Source organism: Delphinapterus leucas, chromosome 15 (assembly GCF_059928025.1).
Source record: "Delphinapterus leucas isolate spDelLeu-1000000601 "Yukka" chromosome 15, BTC_Dleu_Yukka2, whole genome shotgun sequence".
In the NCBI taxonomy this organism is placed as follows: Eukaryota; Metazoa; Chordata; class Mammalia; order Artiodactyla; family Monodontidae; genus Delphinapterus; species Delphinapterus leucas.
In genome coordinates, this window is record NC_143143.1 from 34,493,972 (window position 1) to 34,515,050 (window position 21,079).

A 21,079-nucleotide genomic window follows, 5' to 3' on the forward strand; every position below is an offset into this window, starting at 1 on the left:
AAATTTCAGGGTAGTTTGTTACGCAGAAGGTGGTGACTAATACAGGGGTCCTCACCTTGGTGCATAGGTCTTTGTCCAGCTGCTCCACAGTCTTCTTCCAGTCATCCTCATTGGCCATAACCCTGAAAAGCATGCCCTGAATTGTCTCATTCAGCTCCATCGTCACTGCGTCCAGGTCAGCCCGGCTTCCCTTGCCTGCCAGGGAGCGCCTGTCGGCTTTCTAGAGAGAGATGGGACTCAGGGAGGCAGGGCTGCTGGGGTGGGAGCAGGAAGAGGCTGGGGGAGATCAGACCACTTTGGTCAGTTTTTCTAGTTTGGGACCCTAGATACCCAGCCTTGGCTTAAATTCAACCTTGGGGTCTCTGTTGGCTCAAACACAACCATTAGATTGAAGCAAAGGTTTTCTGTGATGGAGAAGTTGGGGCATGGTTTTTAAATTCACATAAATTGTCACAAACTCTAATTCAAAAAGATACATGCACTCTATGTTCATAGCAGCACTACTCACAATAGCCAAGACATGGAAACAACCTAAATGTCCATCAACAGATGAATGGATAAAGAAGATGTGGTACATATATACAATGGAATATTGCTCAGCATTAAAAAGAACAAAATAATGCCATTTGCAGCGCAACATGGATGCAACTAGAGATTATCATAGTAAGTGAAGTCAGAAAGAGAAAGACAAATACCATATGATATCACTTATATGTGGAATCTAAAATATGACACAAATGAACCTATATATGAAACAGAAACAGAGTCATGGACATAGAGAACAGACTAGTGGTTGCGAAGGGGGAGGGGGTTGGGGGATGGATGGAATGGGATGTAACTATTATATATAGGATGGATAAACAAGAAGGTCCTACTGTATAGCACAGAGAACTATATTCAATATCCTATGATAAACTATAATGGAAAACAATGTTAAAAAAAGAATGTATATGTATATGTATAACTGAATCACTTTACTGTACAACAGTAATTAACATAACATTGTAAATCGACTATACTTCAATTTTAAAAAATTGTCACTAATCCTGAGTTAACTGAAAATAGGACTTGATGGAACAACTTTTGAGAACTTCCCCCAAACTTTCTATATGATAAAGGTGGAAGGAGACTCCGGAAGTCTGCCTGCCTTTGTCTTGGCTGGATGATTCCATTATCCTGGTGGGAAAGCTGGGCTCAGGATAGGGGAGGGGGTAGGGAGAGGAATCTCTGCTCACTCACCTCTTTCAGCTCCTGCTCCATCGCACTTTTGTCTGCCTTGTACATTTCTAGGTTTTTAATCTGAGAATGGACAACCTAAGAACAGAAGCAGAGGGCATGTCAGCTATCCTCGGAAGTCCTGAGGATAGCCTCTACCTCCCACGTCCACCCTAGGAAGGGACAATGGGGCCAGGTGGACAGCAGGCGGGTGGCACATTGGAAGGCTTGGGCTCCAGGTGCCCAGATCAGAAGGGAAGGAACGTGGGACTTGGCACAAGAAGTCCCCTTGGAGGTGGCCTCACAGAACTACAGGTGGCTACACAGGAAAGGAAGGAAGACCTGAGGAAGGAAAGCATAAACAAACGCTGATGCTTTGGGTCCCTAGATGTTTAAGACAAGTGCATCTCTTCTGATCTGTAATGGGATCCCCGTGAGAATGGAGTCAATTCATCCACCAAGCACTTATATGCCACACATGCTGTGCCCCAGGGTCAGGGGAAAACCTTATTTCCCATCCCCATGACTCCATGAACAAACAACTCCCTGCATTAATTCTGCCCTCTCTCCACTTATTGGGCCCTCCCTATGACAGCAACAGCCAGCTAACCTGCTTGGGAAGAGCCTCACATCCAATGGGCCATGTCCCCAGAGGGTAGGGTCACTCCTCCTCCAAAGCTGGCAGCAGGCTTCTACTTCTCCCTACATATCTGGTCTCCCTTTTACCCTCAGAAACAGAACCCCCAACTTTTAGCTGGCATCTGGCAGACCAGAATCATGACTATATTTCGCAGCCTCCCATATAGCTTGATGTGACCACTGAGGTGTAAATGGAAGTGGGTCAGCGTCCTCTTCACTGCTGGCTTGGAAGCAGAGTTAATGACTGGAGTGCCAGCAGCTGTCTTGGACCATGTGGTGACCTTGTGAATGGAAGTGACACACCATGGAGTTCAATACCAGCTCTGAGTTTCTTGAATGTAAAAGAGAGATACACTTATGCCTTAAGTCAGTTATTTGGGAGTTTTATGCTATTCAAAGATGAACCTAATTCTTTTTTAAAAAATATTTATTTATTTATTTTGGCTGCGCGTTGTCTCAGTTGCGGCATGCGGACTTCTTAGTTGCAGCATGCATGCAGGATCTAGTTCCCTGACCAGGGATCGAACCCAGTTCCCCTGCATTGGGAGCATGGAGTCTTTACCCACTGGACCACCAGGGAGGGCCCAAGATGAACCTAATTCTAATTAATGCAAAGCTCCTTCACATCCACCTTGCCCCAGATGGGTCTCAAGGTCTAGGATGGACGGCGGAGGCCATGGAAGGGAGATCCTGCTTCAGCCTCGTGTCAGGCTGCTTCCTCCAACACCACATTAGCAGGGAGCTGACCTTTTGGAGTCATCAGGCCCAACATTAACACTTAGATCCCCACTTGGCTCTTCCTAGTTAAAATCTAGAAATAAAGAGGAGCCGGGAGCCTCTAACTTCCACTGCCACAGTAACCTGCGTACTGGGTTGACTAATGTCCTCCCCAGAATTCATGCCGGCCCAGAACCTGTGGACATGGTCTTATTTGGAAATAGATCTTTGCAGATGTAATTAGTTAAGATGAGGTCATACTGGATTAGAGCAGCCCACATGGATGAGGAGGCCACGTGAAGACACAGATATACACACAGAGAAGAAGGCCACGTGACAACGGAGGCAGAGATTGGAGTGATGCGTCTATAAGCCAAGGAACACCTGGAGCCACCAGAAGCTGGGAGAGGCCAGGAAGGATCCTCCCCTAGAGGCTTCAGACAGAGCAAGGCCCTGCCAGCACCCTGATTTGGGGCTTTTAGCCTCCAGAACTGTGAACGAGTACATGTCTTGTTTTAAGCCATCCAGTTTGTGGTCATCTGTTACAGCAGCCGCAGGAAACTGGTACACCCACTAAGTGGCAGAATCGGGATTGAAACCCAGGCCTATCCAACCACAATAGCAGGCTGCCTCCCAACTGGCTGGTTACTCTGCCTGGATCTGTTTCCTCCTAGTTCAAGTGGCATTAATACCACTCCTGTCCCAAAGATGCTGAGGGGACTAGAAATGGCACTTTCCTAGGAGAGCTGGCATTTTATACACATCAGCTGTCTTATCCGTCCCCTCCTGCACCAAGCCAGAGCCTTGGATATAGTAGTTTGTTCCAAGAATGGCTTTGGAATGCAGCCTCTGGCTTATAAAAGACACCTGTCCACTTGCAAAGGGCAAATAATGTTTTCACATTATTTGGGTCAGTAAGAAAGAGTTCTATCCTCACTTATTTTCCTGCTGGGTTCTTAGTGGGAAACACTCCAAGAGGAGCACTCTAAGGTGATGGAAACATTTCCATCTTTATTGGGTGGTGCTGACATGGGTGTACCAAGAGGCAAAAATTAATCTAGCTCTTACACTTCAGGCCTGGGCATTTTACTGTGCGTAAAGCATACTTTCATTGAAAGCAAACAAATACTACCGCTCCCCCGCAAAAAACACGTAAGGGCTTTGGCACTGTCCATCTTGTTGACTGCTGTATCTCTGGGCCCTGGAAGGGCGCCTGGCACACAGTGAAGGCTCAATGACGTTGGCTGAATGACTCAGGGAATGAATGGGGATTTCTCGTGCCACCTGTCACGTCCAGAACATTTTCTCCCAGGCATCCAGGTAACACAGTAACAGCGGTGTTTCCTCTCTAGTCCCGATGTTGCGACAGAACCAGGGCAGAGGTGTCTGCCCTCCCTCCTTCCTCTACTGGAAGGGCTCCACGAGGCTGCTGATCTCTTGCAGCCCATGTTCATTTAAGAACTATTTAATGAAGCGTGCTGGTACAAAGCCCAGCTCCTGATCCTTCCAGGGTTCACTTTTATAAGCAATTAGTTCTTGCTGGCACAACGGGCAGGAAGGAAGTGTGGACAAAGGCTGACTTGATCCATTTGGTCTGTTTGGCCAAACTCCTCTTGACTTTCTCTCAACGAGTGACGAGTGACAGCTCCTTGGAGGCAGATCCTACGCCCACTCCCGCCACCCCGGGCAGGGCAGGACATGGTGCTGGACACACATCAGAAGTGCTGAAAGAACTGGCCCCAGTCTCCGACCAGGAAGGACACCAATAGGTCCCTAGGACACGGCATCCCAGTCTCTCTGAAAAGCAGTGGCTAAATGAGGGTGCAGAGTTGGCAGGAGACTATGTAGTTCCTGATCCTGGTGCTCACAAAAGCCTGGGCCTGAAACCGTGTATTGGGAGCCCACACACGGCCCAGGCACTCCCTTCTTTCCCCACTTGGGCTGGGCATCGGCTCACCTTCAATGAACTCCTCTCCCGTCCAAGTTGCCCTGTGCACGCTAGCCTGGTCACTCTGTGTGACCGCCTTGGGAGGGGGAGCTGTGCCCTCCCCTTTCGCTCCCCACACCCTAGTGCATCCCACCAACAGCCCCCTGACTTGGAATCAGAAGCCCTCTATGGAAATCACCTCAGGTGGATCTGTTTGGGATTTTGTCTCTTTATACCCTGGGGTCATCTCCTCCCACCGGGAATAACTTTGATCCTTTCCCCAAGGGTCTGGGATGCCTCTGGGACAAGGCACAGATGGGACTGGTCCCGAGGTCATCAGGGCAGGGTCATCAGGCCAGCTCAGTGAGCCCAAGGGAGAAGGTGTCTGGTTGAATGACCCCTGGGAGGTGCTCTGCATCGTCCTCACATTTCTCATGTCAGACTCTGCTGTTCCGGACAGGCCCCATGGTGTGAGAACTCGGGAACAAGCCAGTTTAGGGGAAAGGTTATGAACATGAACAGCTGGCCCGAGAAATCCTCTTATCCACTCACCGATTCATTCAGCACATTCTGAGCCTTCACTTTGTGCCAGGCACCCTTCTGGCGTGGGTGACCCAAGCGGTGAACGAGACAGATCCTGTTCAGGCCCTCTTGTTTATGTGTTGGGGGTGCAGGTGGCGGGATTTGTTTGCTTTTCATGGAAGTATAACTTACACACAGTAAAATGCCAGGAAAGTGTCCCTGGTTCCCCTGCCTTCAGGGTGTCTGTGAAATTTTTGGGGAGAATCTGAATGTCCCAGTGAGGAATCCTCCCTCCTCTGGGCCCTTCCGGACCTCCGAACCTTAAACTCATCCAGGCGAATCTGGAGCTTGTCCACTGCCCTGTCCAGCACGAGGTGGTGGTCCTTTATCATCTCTATCTGGTGGCCCCAAATTCTCTCAAGTTCCTCCTCCTACAAGGGGGAGACATAGACACAAGAGGCCTCTGCTTCTGAGGTCGCCATGGCTGGGAAGGGACTTCAAGAGAGTACCAGACCAGGGTGTCCCCAGCCTGCCAGCCAACTGCCACTTTAGACACTTGTCAGAGGGAACCATGTGGCCGCCCACCACTGGGAGCCTTGCACCAGCCGGGGCAGACCTGCCTCCGCGGGGCTGCACCTCCCTTCTGGGCCCCACTCCCTCCCCAGGGCTCCTTTCAGCTCCAGGACAAACGCTGCATCCAGGAGGTCAGGGCCTCCACCTGGCTCTGGCCATGGAGTCTGCCATCACCTCAAGCCATCGTCTTCTCAAATGCCTTTTCTGCCCGGGACACTGACCCTCATCCTGGATTTCTGGAGGCTGCCAATCTTTTCTTGCAATACGTCCGCCGTTGTCCCAAGCTTGGAAGAGGCTCCCATATTAGCTGAAAGCAAAGGAGGGGGTGGCTGTTGGGGGCAGGGATGGGGGAAGATGCTTCATCTAGAGTTCCACCTGCTTCTGTTATATTTAAGGCAGTGCTTTCCAACAGAGAGATGCTGTGAGCTTGGGGACCTCTGAGATCATCTAAAATTTTCTTGTGAAAATTTAAAAACAAAAATCTAAAAATAAGCAGGTGAAATTAATTTTTTTTAAGATTTTTTTTGATGTGGACCATTTTTAAAGTCTTTATTGAATTTGTTACAATATAGCCTCTGTTTTATGTTTTGGTTTTTTGACCCCGAGGCAGGTGGGAGCTTAGCTCCCTGATCAGGGATCAAACCCACACCCCCTGCATTGGAAGGTGAAGTCTTAACCACTGGACCACCAGGGAAGTCCCAGGTGAAATTAATTTTAAGAAAATATTTTGTTTAACCCAATATAATCCATGTGGGTTTTGGGGGGGGCCACACTGTGGGGCATGCAGTATCTTAGTTCCCCAACCAGGGACTGAACCCGTGCCCCCTGCATCGGGAGCTTGGAGTCAACCACTGGACCGCCAGGGAAGTCCATAACCCAATATAATCCAAAATAGCATCATTTTGGGAATTCCCTGGCAGTCCAGTGGTTGGGACTCCACGTTTTCACTGACGAGGGCCTGGGTTCAATCCCTGGTCAGGGAACTAAGATCCCACAAGCTGTGCAGCCAAAAAAAAAAAGCATCATTTTAATATGTGATCAACAAAATGATTGAGATATTTCACATTCTTGTTTTCGTATTAAGCCCTCAATATCTGGTGTGCACTTTGTGCTTGGACCATATGGGAACTTGAACTTGCCCCATTTCAGATGTTTGACAGCCTTGTGGTTATCCTATTAGGGAAACCTCTCTGGAATTTATTGCCCTCCCAGAAATGGTCCTGAGAAAAACTATGGAGTATTTACTTGTGAGAGTTTATGAAATGTATTATCTCATAACAAGATGCAAAGGGGGATTTAACATAAAAGGAGAGGGGTGAAAAAAAAAAGTGCCCTATATCCAGTTTTGGATGAGAGGCCAAAAAGTGATGTACATGACACAGCTAGGAGGGTACAAAACACTGCAGCCAAGACACATTCACAACCTACTTTTAGTTTTCTTAAAAAAAATGGCAACTAGTCAGAAGTAGAGTTTGGGCTATTATGGCTTTATGTTTTATATTTAAATTCATGACTATCATGACCTAAGCTGTGCCCCAGAATTCACAGAGATCGATGTGGTTCTTTTTAGCTGCTCGAAGTTCTTTTTCAAGATCTGTGGAATGGCACTGCCCATCAGGGGTGGCACCATGTATGGATTTGACTTAGGCTAATTCAACTATTACACCTGGCAGAGAGCGAAAAAGCAAGATAATGATTCAAAGAGGGGAGGACAGTGGATCTGAAAGTGGGTTCCCTGAGCCAACAGCAGCATAAGCAGCATCCCCCAGAATGGGTTAGAAAGAGAAATTCTAGGGCCCCACTCACACCAACAAGTCAGATCTGGGGCTGGGCCCAGCAGCCTGTGCCTTACCAAGTGCCCCAGGGATGCTGAGGTGAGCTTAAGGTTGAGAACCACTAGGGTAGGCCATTCTCCTCTCCACTCCCCACAGTGAACATATGCCCATCATGGGCATGAACTGGGATCATAAGTCTATTGGTCCTACTGCCACCTAGAACATGACTGTGGTTTTTTGTTGTTTTTTTTTTTTTTTGTGGTATGCGGGCCTCTGACTGTTGTGGCCTCTCCCGTTGCGGAGCACAGGCTCTGGACGCGCAGGCTCAGCGGCCATGGCTCACAGGCCCAGCCACTCCACGGCATGTGGGATCTTCCCGGACCGGGGCATGAACCCATGTCCCCTGCATCGGCAGGCGGACTCTCAACCACTGCGCCACCAGGGAAGCCTGACTGTGGTCTTTAAGAAAACATATGTTTGCCCAGCTGTTGTTCCTAATCCCAAATTGACCACTTCATCTGGGGTCTGTTCAGTGCTATTAGACACTGGTTGATCTGGACTTATCAAAATACTGTACAGCAGTACTATTTTATGGGCTATTGAAAGGGAATTTCCAAGAGTAATTTTGACTTGATTTTCCTTCTTGAACACCAACTTTAGACCCTAACCACCCTTCTTCCCTAAGATAAGACCTCACTGTACATTCATTGTAAAATAATAGACTAGTAAGAGGCTAATGCTTAAGCCAAAGGAATGAATGGCTAATGGTTGAATGCACATTTTGTTGGGGCAGCTAAATGAAGGAGAGGAGGTGCTTTTCAAAGGCCACAGGGAGGGCCTGAGCCCTTGTTACCCTTCCAGAAGCCAGGCCTGGCCTACCTAGATAAGTCATACGCTGATGCAGGTTGGATGACAGCTGGGCAAACTCTTCTTTCAGGGAGTCATGTCTAATAGGCATCTGGGCTATGTGGCTCATGGAATACCTGACGGCCTTCTTCTTGTCTTCAGGGGTCATGGCCTGTTTGGCAGCCAGCATGGCCTGGGACAGGGCCATGTTGGGAGGGACACGGGCAGAAGAGAATGAAGGAGAGAGGACGTCCTCACAGTCCACCTCCTGCAAGTCTTCCATCTCGCCGTCCTTGGTGAAGGCCCCACGGGAGGTCCCTGTGCCCAGGATGTCTGCAAGGACCCCTAAGGGCCCGGATGCGGCCACGGCTGTTGCTATGGTGGCCAATTTGGTGGCCGGGGTGTCCCTGACCAGCCTGGCAGCCGCTTTAGCTGCCCGGGCTGCCGATGTCGCTGCAGCTGTGAAGGTGGCTGCGGCAGCAGCTGCAATGGCAGCATTGGATTTTATCTGCTGAACCGCAGACGGGGATCCCTTAGGGAGTACTTCCGCGGAGGCCTCAGCCCTTGGGGCTCCATCCTGAGGGACTCCCACTTCCACGGAGGAATATTCCTCCTCCTTTTCTGAGAGAGCTGAGAGCTTGGATGTGTCTCCCTGGCGAGACCATGACTGCAGTAAATGAGGCTAAGCTGAGCCTAGTTCTGTGGCTGGGGGTAGGGTCCTAGAGCCCTGGAGCTGGGCAGACAGGGAGCCCGACAGCCCTAGGCCAGACTGGAAATAGCCCAAGTTAGTCCTGGGCAAGCCTCTGGGAGGAGGACAGCCTCGTGGTGGTACAGGCCAGGATCCTGATTGTGTGGGCTGAGGACCTGGGGCAGGCCCCAGTCCAGGGGCAGGCCCAGGTCCAAACGCAGGCCCAGGTCCAGGCGCAGGCCCAGGTTCGAGCACTTGGGCCTGGTCCGGCCCCTGGGCCCTGGGAAGCAGAGCTGCTTGGGCAGACTCCTCCTCCTGTAGCTGCCCTGGACTTGGTAATGCCAGATGGTCTCCAGGAACTGGGGCGCTGGATGGCCTCCACGACCTGGCCGTGGCTAACTTCTTCGTGGTACTCAGCCATCTGAGGAAGGTCAATCTCTGCAACATGTTCCGCAATCTGCCACTGCTTGGAATCATCCGGCAGTTGTGGAGCAGTTCCCTGCAGAAGAGGGGGCTGGGCTGGCCAGGGCTGCTCCAGACCAGCTCAGCGATCACCCTGCCCACTCCTCACTCCGCCTTCCCCGATGCTCAGATGCTGCCTCTCCGCTTCCTCCTTCACTTACCGGGGTGAACATGGCCTCATGGAGGCTGCTCCAGAGCACCATGTCCTCAGTTTTGGGCATGGTGGTTATCTTGTTCTGGAGAGAAATCTGGGGGGGGTGGGAAGGAGACTGGGAATAAGGGTCATGAACCCAGAGGGTGTGGTACCCTCAGTGGCTCCCTCCTCCATGCTGCCCTCCACACTTGCAAATAAATGGGCCTTTCCAGATTGTGTTCTCCTCCTACCCCTCCTTGCCCCCAGCACCCCTGGGCCTGGAGGGCGGGGGTCTGGCGTGGTAGGATGGGCCCCAGACCCCCTCACCACTTCCCACCGCAGTGCACTCATCTTCCAGTTCTGCCCTTTCAAGTCTTCAGAGAAAGCATCTATTCTTTCCAGATGCATCTGTCAAATGAGCCGAGCCTGTGAGCCAGTGGGTGCAGGTTCTGGTTCCAGCCCTGCTTCTCCCCCAGCTCAAATGCAAAGCCTTAGCTCTAGGTAACTAAGAGATGGAGAAGGAAGAACAGATTCCAAAACAACTGTTTCCCACTAAGTGGGAAAGGGTTCCCTGGGCAAATAAGTTTGGGAAATGCTAGGCTTAAAAAACATTCAGGGCTTCCCTGGTGGCGCAGTGGTTGAGAGTCCCCCTGCTGATGCAGCAGATGCGGGTTCGTGCCCCGGTCCAGGAAGATCCCACATGCCACGGAGCGGCTGGGCCCGTGAGCCATGGCCACTGAGCCTGCGCGTCCGGAGCCTGTGCTCCACAACGGGAGAGGCCACAACAGTGAGAGGCCCGCGTACCACAAAAAGAACCCCCAAAAAACATTCAATGGGTTTTTATACTGAAGGACTTCTCAGAGCCTTTAATGGGCCAAAATACCTTAAGAATCTCCAAGAGGTAAGCTGAGAAGGCATTGTTTCCCAAACAGATTTGGCCAACTGTCTGTTTTAGTGTTTCATGACAGTTTCCTGGCAGTGCCCTTTCTGCTCAGATGGGAGCTACACAGCCCAAGACTGAAGTTCTCACAGTTGCCATCATGATCAAATACGTACACTGACCTGTGTATTAGGGATGATACAATAAATCATGTTATTTGGGGACAAGTTGTAAAACCTCAGCCATAACACCATCCTGGGGTGTCGAGGCCTGGCTTTGGAGCCCAGCTCTGACTCACCAGCTGTGACCTTACACTTCAGGGATTCCATATCCTTTCCCATCACGGTAAGGAGTTAGAACATGTCTGGGTTGATATTCTTGTGGCTACAGAGGGAGCTAGAATGTATGCCTATGCTAGGTTTACTCCACTTTTCAGTGTGAACAAAGTTTTCTAGACAAGGAATAAGTATTCTCTTTCTGCTAAGTTGATGGACTATAAGCCTGGAGTTACCAGGACTTGGGGAGTACCTGCGTGAGAATGAAGCCAACCCAGAGGAAAGCATCACTGAGGGAGAGATGTTGAGCACCTTGGTATGTGGTATGAACATCTTGATCTGGCTGTAACTGAAGGCATTCCTGACTTTTTAGTAAATGAGACAATAAATTCTCTTCTTTTGCCTAAGCCAGGATGAACTAGGTTTCTGTCACTTACAAATGATGTCTTAACACAGCAGGGTGAGGATCATTGTGTAAGCTGCAGAGAGTTCAGTGGGATGGACCAAGTGGCTCAGCCATGTCAGACCCCTTCTCCTGCCCCCATAGCTGTGTTCTTTGACTAAGAACAGGCTTCTTGGATTTACCCTGTTACCCCAACCACCAGATGTCCAAGCAGCATGGCCAGTATGAAGGATGCTGGGGAGGGTCTACCTTGTCAAACATGTCCTTCAGCATGGCCACATCCTTCCTGAAGGTTTCAACAGTGACCCTGAGTGCATAAATGTCGGTGAGCAAATCCTGCAGGGTCTTCATGGACTGAAGAGGGAGAAAGGAAAGGAAAGTGTGAAGTTAGGTGCAGCTGGGGGAAAAGGCAAGTAAAGTGTGGAAGCTCTCTGGTGATGGCCATGGTTCAAGAAGTCTTTTGGGCTCTTCAAAGGCCTAGGCTAGAACATATTCAGAGGCCAGAAAATGACACTGAAGTGAATCGTGCTCTGAGCTCTCAGGTGGCCTAAGTGGGAAGGAGGCAACCCTCGGTTTGAATGTGTTCAGTAAGCAGGAGTCACTCATCATGAAGCATCTCATGCCCTTTGGTAGGAGCCACTGGAAGATCAACAAGGAATTTATTGGATTTATATTTTTAAAGGGTACTTCTGGCCACATGTGCAGATTGGCCCTTGGAGGGTAAGGGGGAAGCCAGAGGAGCAGGGAGGAAACTTCAAGGCAAGAGCTGATGGATGCAATGTTGGTCTCATAGCTCAGCTCCACCAATGACTGGGGCTGTTACTGCATCTTCCCAGATTTTAGACTCCTCAGTAATTAAATAGGTATGAAAAAACTGTGATAATTTATATAAAGGGTCTAGTGCATAGTTAGGCATTCAGGTAACAAAAATAACAAATAGTGAAATGGCAGAAGTCCTTCTTATCTGTAATTACATTAAATGTAAATGGCTGAAATTTCAGTTAAAAGGCAGAGATTGGCAGAATAGATAAGAAAACATGATCCAACCTCATGCTGTCTATAGGAGACACATATTAGATTCAAAGATACAAATAGGTTGAAAACAAAAGGATAGAAAAAGATATACTATGCAAGCAGTAACCAACAGAGAAGCAGAGTGGCTACACTAATATCAGACAAAATAGACTTTAAGATAAAAATTGTTACTAAAACACAGAGGTACATTTATAATGATAAGAGGGTCAATCCATCAGGAAGATATGATAATTATAAACATACATGCACCTAGCAATGAAGTTCCAAAACTAAATGAAGCAAAAACTGAAATAACTTAAAGGAGAAATAGTTGAAGACTTCAATACCCGATTTTCAATAATGGATAAAACAACTAGATAGAAGATCATCAAGGAAACAAAGATATGAAGATCACTATAAACCAAATGGATATAACAGACATCTATAGAACACTCCACTCAACAATGGCAGAATATACATATTGGGCTGGCCAAGAAGTTCGTTCGGGTTTTTCCATAAGATGTTACGGAAAAACTGAACAAACTTCTTGGCCAACCCAATAGAACATTCTACCGGATAGACCATATGTTAGGCCATAAGACAAGACTCAATAAATTTAAAAAGGACTGAAATCATACAAAATGTGTATTCTCGACCACAATGTAGTTAAATTAGAAATCAATAACAGGGGCTTCCCTGGTGGCACAGTGGTTAAGAATCTGCTTGCCAACGCAGGGGACAAGGGTTCGAGCCCTGGTCCAGGAAGATCCCACATGCCGCTGAGCAACTAAGCCCGTGTGCCACAACTACTGAGCCTGTGCTCTAGAGCCTGCGAGCCACAACTACTGAAGCCTGGGCTCCTAGAGCCCGTGCTCTGCAACAAGAGAAGCCACCGCAATGAGAAGCCCACGCACGGCAACGAAGAGTAGCCCCTGCTCACCGCAACTAGAGAAAGCCCACACGCAGCAATGAAGACCCAATGCAGCCAAAAATAAATAAATAAAATTTATTTTAAAAAAATCAATAAGAGAAGAAGCTTTTGGAAGTTCACAAATATATGGAAATTAAACAACATTCTCCTAAATAACCAATGGGTCAAAGAAGAAACTGCAAAGGAAATTAGAAACACTTTGAGATGAATTAAAATGAAAACACAAACACACCAAAACTTATAGGATGCAGCTAAAGCAGTGCTTAGGGAGAAATTTTAGCTGGAAGTGACAATATTAATAAAGAAGAAAGATCTCAAATCAATAGCCTCATCTTCTACCTGAAGACACTGGAAAAGACAGATCAAAATAAAACTAAAGAAGGTAGAAAAACTGAAACAATAAAGATTAGAGTGGAAACTAATGAAATAGAGCAGGGGTCCCCAACCCCTGGTCCACGGACAGCAGGAGGTGAGCAGCGGGCAAGCAAGCAAGCTTCATCTGTATTTATAGCCGCTCCCCATTGCTCACATTACCACCTGAGCTCCACCTCCTGTCAGCATTATGGTGAGTTGTACAGTTATTTAATTATATACTACAATGTAATAATAATAGAAATAAAGTGCACGATAAATATAATGCTCTTGAATCATCCTGAAACCACCCCACCCCCTGGTTCGTGGAAAAATTGTCTTCCACGAAACCAGTCCCTGGTGCCAAAAAGGTTAGGGACCACTGAAATAAAGAACAGAAAAATAATAGAGGAAATCAATGAAACTAAAAGCTGGTTCTTTGAAAAGATCAACAAAATTAGCAAACCTTTAGCTGGATTGACCAAGAAAAAAAGAGAAGACTCAAATTACTAGAATGAGAAATCAAAGGGGGAAAATTGCTATTGACCCTACAGAAATAAAAAGAATTATAAAGGAATACTATGAACAGTTGTATGCCAACAAATCAGATAAGGTGGATGAAATGGACAAATTCCTAGAAAGACATAAACTGCCAAGTCTGACTCAAGACAAAATAATCTGAATAGACCTAAAACAAGTAAAATGACTGAATTAGCAAAACAAAAACAACACGTGAAAAAAGGCCCAAGCCCAGATGGCTTCACCAATGACTTTTATCAAAAATTTAAAGTACAATTAATACCAATTCTTAACAAACTTTTCCAAAAACCAGAAGAATTCCTAACTCATTCTATGAGGCCAATATTGCCCTGATAAAAATCAAAGATATCACAGGAAAACTAGAATATGGATGCAAAACTCCTCAACAAAATACTACCAAACTGAATCCAGCTACATATAAGAAAAATAATCCAATTAAAAATGAGCAAGGACTTCCCTGGGGGTCCAGTGGATAAGACTCCGCACTCCCAATGCAGGGGGCCTGGGTTCGACCCCTGGCCAGGGAACTAGATCCTGCATGCATGCCACAACTAAGAGTTTGCATGCCACAACTAAAGAGTCCACATGTCACAACTAAAAGATCCTGTGTGCCTCAAGGAAGATCCTGCATGCCACAACTAAGACCCAGCATGGCCAAAATAAATAAATAAATAGTTTTAAAAATGGGCAAAGATCTGAACAGACATTTCTCCAAAGATGATATACAAATGGGCAATAAGCACAAGAAAAGATGCTCAACATCATTAGTCACCAGGAAAATAAAAATCAAAACCACAGTGAGATATGCTAGGATGGCTATCATCAAAAAGACAGAAAATAAGAAGTGTTGGTGAGGATGTGGAGAAATTGGAATCCTTATACACTGCTGGCAGGAATATAAAATGGTGTACCTCTTTGGAAAACAGGCTGACAGCTCCCCAAGATTGAAACACAGAGTTACCATGTGGTCCAGCAATTCCACCTTTAGGTATATAGAAATGAAAGCCTATGTTCACAGAAAATCTTGTACAGCAATGTTCATAGTGGCATTATTCCTAATAGCCAAAAGGTGGAAACAACCCAAATACCCATCAACTGATAAACAAAATCTGGTCTACCCATACAATGGAATATTATATGGCCAAAAAATAAAGTACTGATACATGCTACAGATAAGCCTGAAGACATTACAGTAAGGGACTTCCCTGGTGGTCCAGGGATCCCGTTGAGGCACACGGGATCTTTCATTGCAGTGTGGGCTCTTCACTGTGGTGCGCGGGCTTCTCTCTAGTTGTGGTATATGGATTTTCTCTTTCTAGTTGTGCTCAGGCTCCAGGGTGCATGGGCTCTGTAGTTGTGGCCTGCAGGCTCCAGGGCGCATGGGCTCTGTAGTTTGCGGCATGCGGGCTCTCTCGTTGAGATGCACAAGCTCAGTAGTTGCGGCATGCAAGCTTAGTTGCCCTGTGGCATGTGGGATCTTAGTTCCCCGATCAGGGATCGAACCTGCGTCCCCTGCATTGGGAGGTGGATTCTTAACCACTGCGCCACCAGGGAAGCCCCCGGTATACTTTAAATGGATGAACTTCCTGGTATGTGGAATATATCTCAATAAAGCTTTAAACAATAGCATTTTTGTTTTAACTGGGGGAAACTGCAACACTGTCTATTGGATGGTATTCATGAGTTACTGTTAATTTTTCTGGGAGTGATAATAGTATTAAGAGACCAGTTTTCCAAGGCCTTATCTGCTGTAGATAGAAAAATGCTTTTCAGAGAAATCTACAAGGTCCAGATCCCCCACCTATGCAGGGATGCTTCCCCCTCCCCTTGTATCTCTGGGTGTAACCAGGGGACCAAATCACCTGAGCAGGAATCATACCCCTCTCCCATCGGTAACTACAGGGCAAACCCAGAAACGATGGTCTGGTGGGCTGCTCCATGGGTAGGGGCTGCACAGGAGAGGAGGAAGACGCTTTTCTCGTGGGTCTCCTAGGACATGCAGTTAAAGGTTTCCCACAGCAGATCTAGCCTGCTTCTCACCAGGGGGGTCACGCCCCGAACTCTGGACTGTGTTGGTGGGAGAACAGCCAGGAAGATCCCGCTTGGCCCCTCAGGCCACAATCAGGGCTGGGATGGAGCCAAGTTCAGGGAAGCGAATTCTAGAAAGCTGCCCTTCTTGGAAGCAGAATGTCCAGACATTCATTCTCCCTCTGTCTTTCTGTCTCTTTCTCTCTGTCTGAAGATGGCTTCAAGAATGTAGGTTCGACCTGGGGTCCAAGTGCTTCCAGAAGCTTTCAAGGGCTGATAAGGGGGTCCAAGACAAACATCCCCTTTAACAATCAGCTAGACTGGTCTACAAGGCCTCAGAGCCAGAACTTTGGGAAATGGGAATGCTAACATCACTTCCTTCCCAGGGAAGGAGGAATGCAATAGCTCTTCCCGGCACCCTGGGAAGAGCACTGCCAACGCAGGAAGTTCATTACTATTACTGCAATGACTTTCACCTTGATTCTCTAAAACCCCAAAGGGTCTTCCGTGCCCTTAAGCTTTGCTTTGGAATTCTCAAAAACCAATTTAAATTTAAAATCATTTTAACTGTGGGATACACAGCAGGAGATTTTGGTTGGGGGAGTAAAATGGGGAGGGAGTTTTGAAATTTCAAAAAAAAAGCAGCAACAGGTTGTTACAATCCCCTAGTGGGACACACAAGTTTACTTATGGAAACAGGGTTAGCCAGAACAATCTTAATAACAGACAGTGGACATGGCCCCTGATTTTCCCCTGTGACGCCAGCAGGGGTTATCATTAACAGATGAGATAACCTGAGATAACCGAGGCCTCGAAGAGACAGCCAGGGGCTTCTGAGCAGCTTTCTAAAACTCCTGTTCAGGGCTGCCTGGGAGATGCAGGCAGGGCCTGGGAACCTGCAATTCTGGAAATGCTCCCTGGCGCCAGGAGCCTGGGTGGGTGCCTCCCTGGAGGTTGCACAGCAAGCAGGGAGCCCAGGTTTTCTAAGCAGTTCTCAATGGGGCGATTTGGCCCCCAGTGGGCATTTGGCAGGTCTGGAGACATTTCTGGTTGTCATGACTATGGGGTGTTCCTGGCATCTAGTGGGTAGAGGCCAAGGATGCTGCTCAGCATCCTTCAGTGCACAGGACAGTCTCCACCACAAAGAATTATCTGGCCCCAAATGTCAGTCATGCTGAGCGTTAGAAACTGCAATCTAAGCTTGCTTAGTGAGGACCTGCTGCCCTACCCAAGCCCCCAAATCCAGTGGTGTGCTGACCAAGAGCACCACCCCTTGTGCTGCACCTGTGGGTCCTCCCAAACCTCTCCAGAAGCCCCCCTTGGTGCCTGCCCTAGTTTCCAGGGCACCATTCACCCCATCTGGGGTAGGTGCTGGGGCTGGGAGGCTTGTCTTTCCCCATGAAGGCTGGCATTTGGTCTGCCAGCCTGGCTGACGTGGGCCGGAGTTGGGGGGACGGTGGGAGTGGGTTGTAGATTCTTAGCTAAGCAGCTTGCACCGCCCTAGAACCAGCTACCATGGCAACCCCGACAATGGGTCAGCGTGGTAACCCTGGCAACCTCAGCCAGTCTGGGACTTGGCGACATTCTCTAACGGTGGTGGGGACATTCCTAGGTGCATAAACAGTCCTCTGAGGGCGGCATGACCAGTTCCGAACCTGTCCACCAGCCCCCTGTGTGAGCTGGCTGGGCCACTCTGGGTACTCGTGCATTCTAGGAGACTTCATCCATCAAGGCAGGCCGGGGGCAGGCTGCTCCGGAGGGGCTGGCACCTCGGACATCGTGTCCACCTCTCCAGCTTTGAGGTCCCTGTAACCTGCCCTCAGCCACCCCTGCAGCCTTCTGTGTCTCTAGTAACACTTCTTGTCTTAAAGTCTATCCTGTCTGATGTTAGTACAGTAACTCCAGCTCTCTTCTGGCTACTGCTTGTGTGGAATATCTTTTTCTATCCTTTAACTTCCAACCTATTTGTCTTTGAATCAGTGTGTCTCTTGGAGACAGCATATAGTTAGATGATCTCTGCTTTTTGTGCGTGTGGTAAAACACACATAACAATACTAAAGTGAACAATTCGGTGGCAGTTGGTACATTCACAGGTTTGTGCAGCCGTCACCACTATCTAGTTCCAGAACATTTTCATCGCCCCAGAAAAAAACCCATACCCACCAGCACTCAACTCCCAGCCCCCGGCAACTGACATTTTCTGTTGCTACGGACTTTCCTATTCTGGGCGTTGTCTATGAACAGAATCATGCAGTGTGGTTCTCTGTGCCCGGCTGCTTCCACTGAGCACGAAGATTTATGGCTCACACCGTGTCGCTTTGCCTCTCGCCTGCATCAGCCCATCTCGGCCAGAACGGACGTCCAGCTCTGTGCTAAGCAGTTCCCATGCTTTATCTTGTTTGGTTTTAATTGTTGTAACAATCCTGGCAGGAGGAGGCCGTGGCCATCCCTCACCCCTTCCAGGGGGTAAGTGGCATCTCAGCACCCACAATCCTATGCCTTCCAGCTACCCACTCGGCTCAAGTTGGCACTGGCTCCCCATTTTCTAACTCTGTGACCTCGAGTGGGTTACTTAACCTCTCTGTGCCTCCATTTCCTCATCTGTAAGCACGGGATAATGACAGCACTTTCCTCTTAGAGTCGTTAAGAAGATTAAAGGAGTGAACAGATGGAGCATCCTGCTCACCTGGCATGCAGTGAGCGCTTGTTCTCAAGATCATTCCCCTGGGGAGGGAGCCAGTGGAGGAGTGAGGGTGAAGGGGACAGTGAGGAGAAGAGGCACAAGGCCCAGGAAAGTCAGGCTGGTGGACTCTGTTCTGTGCTTCTCATGGCCTATAGAGTCTTTGAGTTCTAGGAAGGGATCTTGCATTGTCTGTTTCTGTCACCTCTACAAACACCTGCACCAGGGCTCCCACCTTTTTCAGCCCCCAGGTTGGACGTAAAGCCTGGTGGTCCCTGTGTATTGATAGCTTTGGGGTGCCTGCCAGTCCAGGCAGTGGGAATGGGCCCCCAGGAGCTCTAATTCTTAGGCACGACCCTGCCTGCCTGGCCAGGAGTGGACACCTGACCCCAGGTGTGCCATCTCATTCTCTTACCCAAAAATTATAACCAGAAGACCCGGAGACTGGCAGCTGGAAGCTGAGACAAGTTAAGGGCTGTTTTTAAGATGCAGGAGATCTACGAACACTTCCTCCCTTTGAGGTCTGTCCACCCACTTCTTCCTTGGTGCCAATGAGAAACCCCAGCGTCCTTCAAATAATACACTGCTTTTGTTTAAAAAGAGTCTCAACCCAGGAATTCCCTAGTGGTCCAGTGGTTAAGACTGGGTGCTTTCACTGCAGGGACCCCGGGTTCAATCCCTGGTTTGGGAACTACAATCCTGCAAGCTGCACGATGAGGCCAAAAAAAAGAGTCTCAAGCCAAATGCCCAGCAACAGGTGAATGGTTAAACCCAATGTGGTCTGTCCCTACAATAGAATACTATTCAGCCATAAAAGGGAGTGAAGCACAGACACAGGCTACAATGTGGATGAACCTGGGAAACATGACGCTCAGTGAGAGAAGCCAGACACAAAAAGCCATATATTGTATGATTCTATTTATATGAAATGCCCAGAATTGGTAAATCTTTAGAGCCAGAAGGCAGATTAGCATTGTTGGGGTGGAGGGAGGAGGAGTGGGGAGTGACGAGGACACAGGGTTTCCTTTTCGAGCCATGGAAATGGTTTAGAAGGGGACAGAGGTGGTGCTTGCACTACACTATCAATGTACCAAATGCCACCCAGCTGTTCACTTTATGTTAGGTGACTCGCACCTCAATTTAAATAAGAGGAGTGTTAACCTAAGACATCCTGGAATGACTCCTCCGTGTGATGGATGTTCTCTGTTGCCCCCGCACATCCATCCTCTGCCCCTACTCAGTGCCCTCAGAGGCTGACCCACAGGCACTGCGCTCTCCACACCCCGGGTGCTCTGACTTCTGGCCCTCTTGTTTGGCCAATGGGAGGAAGGGAGGAGAGAGAGGCTGGGGTATTTATTCTTCAAAATCCAACTCTTCCCCAAGGCTACGGCTCCTGATGGATAACTGTGTGCTGGGTGGGGAGGCAGGGGAGCAAGAGTTCCAAGGTGGGTCCTGAATCAGAAGGCCTCAGCTCATCCCTGTTCCCCGGTCACTGGCTGCTGCACCCGCAGCAAATCAATGATATTTCTTTTCCTTTATTTTTTTTAAATTGGAGTATAGTTGCTTTACAATGTTGTGTTAGTTTCTGCTGTACAATAAAGTAAATCAGCTATATGTATACATATATCCCCTCCCTCTTGGACCTCCCCCCCCATCCCACCCATCTAGGTCATCACAGAGCACTGAGCTGAGCTCCCTGTGCTATACAGCAGGTTCCCACTAGCTACCTATTTTACACATGGTAGTGTACTTATGTCAATCCTAATCTCCCACTTCGTCCCACCCTTCCCTTCCCCCCTATGTCCACATGTCCGTTCTCTACATCTGCGTCTCTATTCCTGCCCTGCAAATAAGTTTGTCTGTACCATTTTTTTAGATTCCACATATATGTGTTAAGATGTGATATTTTTCTCTTTCTTACTTCACTCTGTATGACAGAGTCTAGGTCCATCCACATCTCTACAAATGACCCAATTTTGTTCCGTTTTATGGATGAGTAATATTCCATTGTATATATGTACAACATCTTCTTTATCCATTCACCTGTCGATGGACATTTATGTTGCTTCCACATCCTGGCTATTGTAAAAAGTGCCGCAGTGAACATTGGTGTGCATGTGCCTTTTTGAATTATGGTTTTCTCAGGGTATATGCCCAGTAGTGGGATTGCTGGGTCATATGGTAGTTCTATTTTCTAAGTGTCAGTTTCCTCACCTACAGGTCCTCAATTATTTTTTTTTCATTGAGGTGAGATTCACATAACATACCATTTGAGGGCTTCCCTGGTGGTGCAGTGGTTGAGAGTCCGCCTGCTGATGCAGGGGACACGGGTTCGTGCCCCAGTCTGGGAAGATCCCACATGCCATGGAGTGGCTAGGCCCGTGAGCCATGGCTGCTAAGCCTGTGCGTCCGGAGCCGGTGCTCCGCAACGGGAGAGGCTACAACAGTGAGAGGCCCACGTACCGCAAAAAAAAAAAATA

At 48.3% G+C, this 21,079-nt stretch overlaps 1 protein-coding gene across 1 annotated transcript in view; it reads right to left on the bottom strand.

Annotated features, from left to right (window-relative positions):
- C15H16orf96 (chromosome 15 C16orf96 homolog) overlaps positions 1-21,079 on the bottom strand; it is a 48,181-nt gene that overhangs the window by 18,671 nt on the left and 8,431 nt on the right. Inside the window, 10 exon segments of the mRNA XM_089896227.1 lie at positions 56-220; positions 1,240-1,314; positions 5,341-5,451; positions 5,815-5,900; positions 8,248-9,234; positions 9,237-9,269; positions 9,272-9,401; positions 9,526-9,612; positions 9,825-9,905; positions 11,305-11,409. Coding sequence (XP_089752353.1) covers positions 56-220; positions 1,240-1,314; positions 5,341-5,451; positions 5,815-5,900; positions 8,248-9,234; positions 9,237-9,269; positions 9,272-9,401; positions 9,526-9,612; positions 9,825-9,905; positions 11,305-11,409 — 1,860 coding nt within the window.